Source organism: Quercus robur, chromosome 8 (assembly GCF_932294415.1).
Source record: "Quercus robur chromosome 8, dhQueRobu3.1, whole genome shotgun sequence".
NCBI classification, from domain to species: Eukaryota; Viridiplantae; Streptophyta; class Magnoliopsida; order Fagales; family Fagaceae; genus Quercus; species Quercus robur.
The window spans coordinates 8,766,747-8,774,755 of NC_065541.1; the positions used below are offsets into that span (position 1 = coordinate 8,766,747).

Consider the following 8,009-nt stretch of genomic DNA (forward strand, 5'->3'; position numbering starts at 1 on the left):
TTAACGGGATGGAGGGTAAGGTAGTAAGTTCAAGATTCACGAGATGTGTATAGCTTACCAATTAGGAAAGGTCTTATCACTTTGCCCCCACCTGGGATGCCTCAGCAATAAAGGAGAGTGCCTGGATAACTGTAAAACTAGAAGTCTTTGATTCAACTCCTAGCTAAGGCATTTTGTGATTTACTTTTTTTTTTTTTGAGGCCTGCTCAGTGGGGGTATGTAGGCATCCTGGGTTTACCCCTCAGTGGCGGTCCCATTGGCCCATACCAGTGCTTGCATGTGTGTATTTATAGTTATCTTTGCATAATTTCTTGTTAGTTGATGATTTATTTTCTTAGGAATTTAAATTCAAAATGAGGACAATAATGTTTGTGACTCATTGTTTATAATATGAGTTATGTTTGTAAAGGAAGATGATACTGAGGAGCAAAAAAATGGCAATGAAAGTATTGCGAACGGGTAGGGGAAAAAAAATTTTAAAAAAACAATATAGCTGCGTTTTAAAAAACGCGGCTATAGACAAAATCCTATGGGAGGCTGTAGCCGTGTTTCTAAAACGCAGCCCAAACTGGTCCTATAGCCGCGTTTCATACAAAACGCAGCTATAGGTCCCGGGAAAAACACGGCTATAGGGCTAAATAAACGCAGCTATACAACGATCAAGAGCCACGTTTTTAGAAACACAGCTCTAGGTCCCCACAAAGGGCTATAGCCTCACCGTATAAGTCGTGTTTGGAAACACGGCTATAAAAACACAGCTATAGCCTATAGCTGCGTTTTTATGGGCTATAGCTGCGTTTTTCCCTTTTTTTTGTACTACCTAATAGGTTAGCACGTAGCTTACAAAGGGCAAATATCACTTTGGCTTTGTAATCCTACTGTCCTTATTTTGGTATCAACAACAAAAAAGTGAAGTTATTCAATATTCACGAGGAAAAAAAGAAAAAAAAGAAAAGAAAAGCAAATCAAATAATTTAGACCCATGAAATAATCTTTTTAAATATTTTTTTTTGAACTTGTCTTGTGGAGAAGGTTAGTTTTTAGTCTATTGTGTGATTTTTAATTGAGCTTTATTGGTAGCTATGATTTGTAAACCTGAATGCAATTTTCATGCTTTGAATGGACATGGTACCAACTGAGAGCATTTTGGTACTTTTTAAGTGGCAGAGCAAAGTTGGCACCAAAGGGCCCCAAAAAACTTTTGGAAAAAAAAAAAAAGTGTAAATATATACATACATACATATATATTGGAGTTATACTAACCAAATTAAAAAATTTTAAAGAACAGTTATCATTTTAGCCCCCCCATACCCTAGATAACATATATAAGAAATTCTAAAATGGCATTACATATAACTTTCATTTAAATGGGATACAATCCAATTAGTGATAATAAATGTCAAAAAATTACTACAATAATTAGACATTTAGCATATTAAGATGAACCCACAGAGTTATTTTAAAAAATTACCTCAACAAATAAAATGTAAAAAAATCTATAATTTTAACACTTGTAGGCTACAGTAACAAAAGGATTGAAGGCACCGCCGTAGGTCCACAAGTTACTCTCTTTCTTTTCTTTCTTTTTACAAAAAGTAGTGTGTAGCCGTGAAAGTTAAGCAATGTAGTGTGTAGACCCCATTCCACTTTACCAGATACTTTTCTATTTTTCTTATTTTTTTCATTTGACTTTTCACACATCGGTTATCATATGTAGTACATTTATTTCAATATATCATATAACGTTATAAAATATAAATATACCTAATTAAAATATACTATTTTTTATTATTTAATTTATAGATAAAATAATATAACATGTATTTGTTTGTAGTTTATTAGATTTGAAAGATGGTAATTTATAAAATAGTTGTCTAATTTTATGTTTGATCCCAAAGATAAATTTATAGCTCTGCCGTTGCTTTTTAAGCTGCTTAAATTATTTAAAAAAAAACTAACGATTCACTTTTTTTATTAATCTCTCACTCTCAATCTAAAGTTTAGAACCAGTTGACTATGTTATCGAACACAAAACAATTTCCCTCAAAATCTTCCACTCGTCCTTCAAATCCTCTCTCTCTCTCTCTCTCTCTCCAATTCATTTCTCTTCCTAAACATACCTAACCAAGTGAAAATGCTAGCTCACTTTTCTTGGCTTTATTAAAATTTGATCTATAAGCTATGATATTGATTGAACGAATCTTATAATGATGCGGTTCGTTTTTGTACAAAAGCCAAAAAAGCTAGAACCAACCTAGCTTTAAGTTTTAGCTTTTAGCTTTTAGATTTTATGTACAGTTTTTTAAAACCTCACTTTTTTCGTATTTTTTCATTTTTTCAATTTTTTTCAAGATACAAATATATTTTAATATACTTTCAGCAAAAAGCTAGATAAGCTACTCCTAGATAAACACTAAAACTATAGTAAAGCTGCTGATGAAATGATGGGTTTTCATTTTTTGTTTTTTGGAAATATTGTTCCAAGGATGCTGAGAAAGATATTGTTTTAAGGATGTTGGATTTTGGTTAAATGGAAAAGTGACTCTTTTTTCTTTTCTTTTCTTCTTGTTGTTTGGTTGCTGAGAAATAGATGAGGGTAAAGATGTCTAAATATTTAATAAAAAAATTTTAACCTTTTTTTTAGAAAATATTTTTTTTATTAATTATTTTGGATTTTTTAATTTATTAAACTTAAAAATACCAAAATGTCCTTGTATTTTATGTGACTAACAGAGTAGTTTTAACAAAAGGACTACCCTGAGTAACTAAAAACTATTAAAGTTAGAGAATTGAATTAAATTTTAGGTAAAATTAGAAGATGTAATTTGCAATTCAGTAATAAATTTTAAGTATTGAATAACTAATCTGTTGTTTTTGTAAAATAATAATAATAATAATAATAATAAGAAGGCAATTGTACCATTCAGGGAAAAAAAAGGGGTGGCGAGAGTTGTACTAGATAACTATAAAGGAAGATTCTAAAAAAAAATAACAATAATAATAAAAGAGAAATAACTAGTGCACACAAGCGGTTGCACACAAAGTAATATGTGCAATAATTTTTAAAACTAAAATCGTAACTTAAAATCATAATTTTAATTTAAATAAACTTTACACATAGCTTTTTGTGTAATAAGAAGTGTGTAATAGTCATTGCAATGTGCCCAAAAAAAAAAAAATTATTGTCTATTTTATTATAAGAACTTACTTTTTCTATTTTACATAACTACTTTTAAAAAACATTCACATTAGATTTATTCTATTTTACACTATAACATTTCATTAAAATATTATTTTTTATCAATGGTTTATTACTCTCTCAAATCATCTCTTTGTGTATATTAGTAAAGAAGTATTAAAAAATATATTTGTTTGTAAATAATAACTATGTATATTTATTTTTTTTTTACATGATTAGTGTAATAACAATATAAATTTATAGAAGTTTACCTAAACTGATACGAGTGATATAGATAACTACAGTGAGTAGCATCTTTTGTTTTACACGTATTACCAATTAAATATTGGCTTCATAAAGCAATTGCGAAGGATTGCTTTTTCTAACTTTAGTGCTGTCGACCTTAACCAATAGAAAGGGGCATACTTTGGATTAAAGTTTCATATGCCAAGACAACGTACAAAAATACAATAAAAGCACTAAAAACTTCATCAATTCACTCCCATGAATTAGCAAGTTGGTCATTTAGGAATTGTGCATATGGATTCTCAGGTACCTCCACCTCCTCCTTCAAGTCTGGTGCTTGGTTTCTGTTTCTGGTTAGGCTTTGCTTTTTTAATAAAGTCTTGTATTTCTAAAATAAAAAAACTTCACAAAGAAGAAGAAACCAACATAAGAGCCGTGGAAAAAATACTGTCCTACAAGTTTAAGGACAAGAAGCTCCTAGAAGAGGCACTCACACACCCCGCCTACCACAAAAACAACAACAACAACCGCGAGTCGCTTAGGTCGTACCAGCGGCTTGAGTTCGTAGGCGACGTGGTGCTGGGACTGGCCGTGAGTAAATACTTGTACCTGGAACACCCTAGTCTCGGCCCAGGAGAGCTCACAAACCTCCGCTCCGCCAATGTCAGCAACGACAAACTCGCGCTGGTCGCCGTCCGCCACGGCCTCCACCACTACATCAGGCACAACAATAATCTTGACGACTCTCTTCTTCATGAGGTCTAACAAAAGTTTCTCACTTTCCTTTCTTTTTCTTTTTCTTCTTTTCCAATTATTCGTTTAATATTTACACCAGTGTTCATGTAAATGTGCATGTGTTACCAACTGGAAAGTAGTATCAGGAGGCTTTGGGGGTATGACTCTGTAAGTAGTAGGTAGGTGTGGGAAGCCATTTGTCTTTCCAGTAGTCTTCCCGCTGATCCTAGTTTTTGATCTATCTGCCATGCACCCTGCATCTGCAACCAAGTGAAATCACCAATAAACACTTCCGAGTGAGATGCATATGCCTCCATGAATGATGTATCTAGCTAGCTTTTAAAATTTGTGCTACCAAATTATTTGGTGTTGTGAGTAATTGCCAACACTGTTTAGCTAGCAATGCCAAATTCAAAGTATGAATGTCTCCAGATCCCATGATCTTGCTCCATTTCACCCAATTAGTGCGATTCTCTTCCTTTTGTTGACCCCACCAAAAATTGCTACATAGAGAATTTGTCTCAATCTTCACACTCCCTCTTTTGGAATTTACATCTGCTCATTGCATGGGTAGGCACAGCTTAATTTGGGCAACTGCCTTGATTAAAATTAACAAGTAATCTACATGGATCCTCTACATGTACCATTAACATCATTTTATTATATACTAATTACAATAGACTACATCAACAATTGTGAATAATCTTGTGTCTTTAGATTCATTGTTCCAATTTTATTGAATTTTTAAAAAAAAAATTTCCTAATAATAATAATAAACAAACACTCTACCTTTGTGGGAGAAGGAAGTGCACCTTGAGCTAGAGGTCATTGGCTTAAAAATTTGTGATATTTGTCCCTAAAAAATTTACAAAAAGAGAGATACTACGTCAACAATATTTTTACAACAAATTATAGGTAGTTAGTTGTTATTGGTTCAAATTTGAACCACACACTAAGATTACTTTTTTGCCCCAATAATAACAACCTGTAACAACCTGCCACTTAATATTTTTTGTAAAAATTTTGTGAAAATATTGTGGACATATCATTTCTCTTTACAAAAGTTTATCCACACACTGTTTAAGTTGCATAGTGTTTACAAAGTGGCAAATTGAAAGGTTGAGGTGTTGTGCAATAAATTTATGAGCAAAATGATGGAAATACACAATCAATACTTTTTAAAGGAGTTCAAATCTTCTGTCCCACTTTTCCTGCTCCACTCTATGCTCCACCAATAAAAACTTAACACGTGTTCACCTAATTAATTAAATATTACTATTAATTAATAATGATAGTATTAATAAGTCAATAATGATAGTATTTAATTAATTAAGTGAACACGTGACAAGTTTTTATTAGTGGAACATAAAGTGGAGTAGGAAAAATGGGACAGAAGATTTGGACTATTTTTAAAGAGGTTGACCTTGTTATACACAAACTGTTTTACACAATTTTACACACTCCAAAAAGTAATTAAAATTGTGACTTTAGTTAATTTTTCTAGTGAATTTATGAATCGAAGGCACCCTTTGAATGCAAATAAACATTACATATGATATGATATGATATTATGCTTTTAAGAGTTTATAATTAGAGCTATGCTTGTTATACACAATGTGTATAAATGCACGCACTATGTTATTATAATTTGAAAATGTAACTTTACAATGTGTTTTACAAGAATTTGAACAAAGATTTAGGCAAATTGTTAATTCTATAGATTGGCGAGTTTGCTGATGAAGTCAATGAGGAAGACGACATCGTTTTACATGGATCAATTAAAGCCCCAAAGATTCTTGCTGACATCGTAGAGTCTTTGGCAGCAGCTATATATTTTGATCTCAATTTCGACCTGGAAGAATTATGGAGGGTGCGCATCTTACTTCTCTTTTCTTATCAAGCAAAAATGATTTGTCTTTTTTCTTTTTCTTGTTTTGGACATTTAGTCTCTCTCTCTCCCTCTCTCTCTCTTGATATTGAATTCATCATTGGTTGTTTTATATTTGAAGATCTTTAGGGATCTCTTGGAACCTATTGTCACACCTAAAGTCTTGCAACAACAACCCCACCCTATTACGACATTGAATGAACAGTGTCAAAAGCAGGGGAGGGAAGTTTACATTAAGCCATGGAGGGAAGGGGCAAAGCATATTGCTACTGTATATGTCGATGGTGTGTCTATTGCCTCAGGTTCTTCTGATCAATCTAAGGACATTGCAAAGCTTAATGCAGCAAAGCAAGCATTGTTTGAGTTATCGAAATCTATGCTCACTAACATTGGGAGGTTAGATTTTTCTTTTGGGCTCAATAAGTCATTTGAGATCGAATTAGCAAAGCAAAAGTTAAATGAGGTTTGTCAGAAGAAAATGTGGCCTACACCTATTTACAGGTATGAGCTTCTTAATCATGAGCAATGGAGAATTTTATATATAAATATAATGTGTACTTTGAATTATTTGATGACGAGCCTATTAGTTTGGACGGTGTTTATTACACACGTTTTTAACTGAAATCATCAATACACAAACTAACACATACATTTTAAACTGAAATCATCATGAGGGTTTAAGTTCAAAACATGCATCTGTGCTGGTGTGTGTAAAAGTCATTTCCCTTAGTTTTGTGAGTTCAATCACAATTAAGCTTTCTGTATTATCTTTCCCTATCTCTATTTCTCTCTCTCCCATAGTATATTCGGAACTTTTATAAAGATAGCATGGAATGTTATGAGGAGCTAGAATAATAGCTTTGCAATAATTGGAAGCATGAATACTAATCTCTATTGGAACCCCTCCATCCAAACTGGCTATGTGGCATGTGAAGTAAAGATGAACTAGTAGGCTACTTAGTTTGTTCTATTGACTTGTGGGCACTCGCACCTTTATTGTGTTTTTTGTCAAACCACCGACTCTGGATATAAAATATTCATGTCTTTCTTCTTTTTATGTATTCACTGTTTTTTCTATATATATACCATTTTTTCAAAGGGTAAAAATTAATTCACACACTCTATTAGACACACTCTCACACACATACTCAAACTGCATAAAAATTAAAAAGTCACGATCTGTGTAGTTTAAATGTGTGTAATAAACACCACTCTTTTTCAAATTCTCACTTTCCTATCTATCTTGTAAGATATTGAATCGAAATGTATGTTTGCTATAACTTACAGGATTGAGAAGGAAGAGGGTCAGAAATATGTCTGTTCTGTTCAAATACCTATAGATGGTGGTTTGACTATTGAGGGAGAAGAAAAGTTAGGAAAAAAGGAAGCAGAAAATTCTGCTGCTTCATGTATTATCCGTGCCTTATTAGAGTCTAATAAAATATAAAAGTAGAAGCCTCACGTAATCTTCTACCATGTGTCATGATTGTTGAACTTATAAAGATTGATGTGTGTTGTATTTATTCAGATGATTTGGACAAACAAAGCCACATGGAGCACAATAATTTGTCCATGTCAATTTTAACGATTACATGTCTATCAGGTGTCAATAATAAATGGATATTTATAAATTCCTAAATAAATATGTGTTTAAAATTGTGTCAGTTGTAATCTTTGGTTCAGCTCATATGTTGTTTTTGCACAAATGATCTATTTGTCTAGCATTGTTTTCTAAACTTCTTTACGTGAAAAGATATTGCTTTGATGCCGACTACTTTCCCTTCTAACTGGTAATATTTGAGAATTTACTATGTTTCTTAGTAGCATGCAAGTCAGGGAATTTAAGAGTTGGGACTGCAAGTGGAAATGCTATCCTATACGAACCCATGCAATAGTAATTAAGTAACATTATGTAAATTATCCACCAGTGTCTAAATAAACTCTCCAAAATAAACACTCAAT

General features: G+C 32.4%; 1 protein-coding gene across 1 annotated transcript; it reads left to right on the plus strand.

Annotated features, from left to right (window-relative positions):
• The first annotated feature begins 3,634 nt into the window (after window positions 1-3,634).
• Window positions 3,635-7,718, plus strand: LOC126694459 (ribonuclease 3-like protein 2). Its single transcript, XM_050390727.1, has 4 exons — window positions 3,635-4,183; window positions 5,880-6,029; window positions 6,169-6,548; window positions 7,335-7,718. The coding sequence occupies exons 1-4, from the start codon at window positions 3,719-3,721 to the stop codon at window positions 7,492-7,494; spliced, it is 1,155 nt and encodes a 384-aa protein (XP_050246684.1). The 5' UTR covers window positions 3,635-3,718; the 3' UTR covers window positions 7,495-7,718.
• The last annotated feature ends 291 nt before the right edge of the window (window positions 7,719-8,009 follow it).

Bases quoted from the DNA above. Each gene is read 5' to 3' on its own strand.
- LOC126694459 (XM_050390727.1), top strand. From the start codon at position 3,719: ATGGATTCTCAGGTACCTCCACCTCCTCCTTCAAGTCTGGTGCTTGGT. The intron at 4,184-5,879 runs GTCTAACAAAAG...TTAATTCTATAG, and splicing joins ACGACTCTCTTCTTCATGAG to ATTGGCGAGTTTGCTGATGA. The intron at 6,030-6,168 runs GTGCGCATCTTA...TTATATTTGAAG, and splicing joins ACCTGGAAGAATTATGGAGG to ATCTTTAGGGATCTCTTGGA.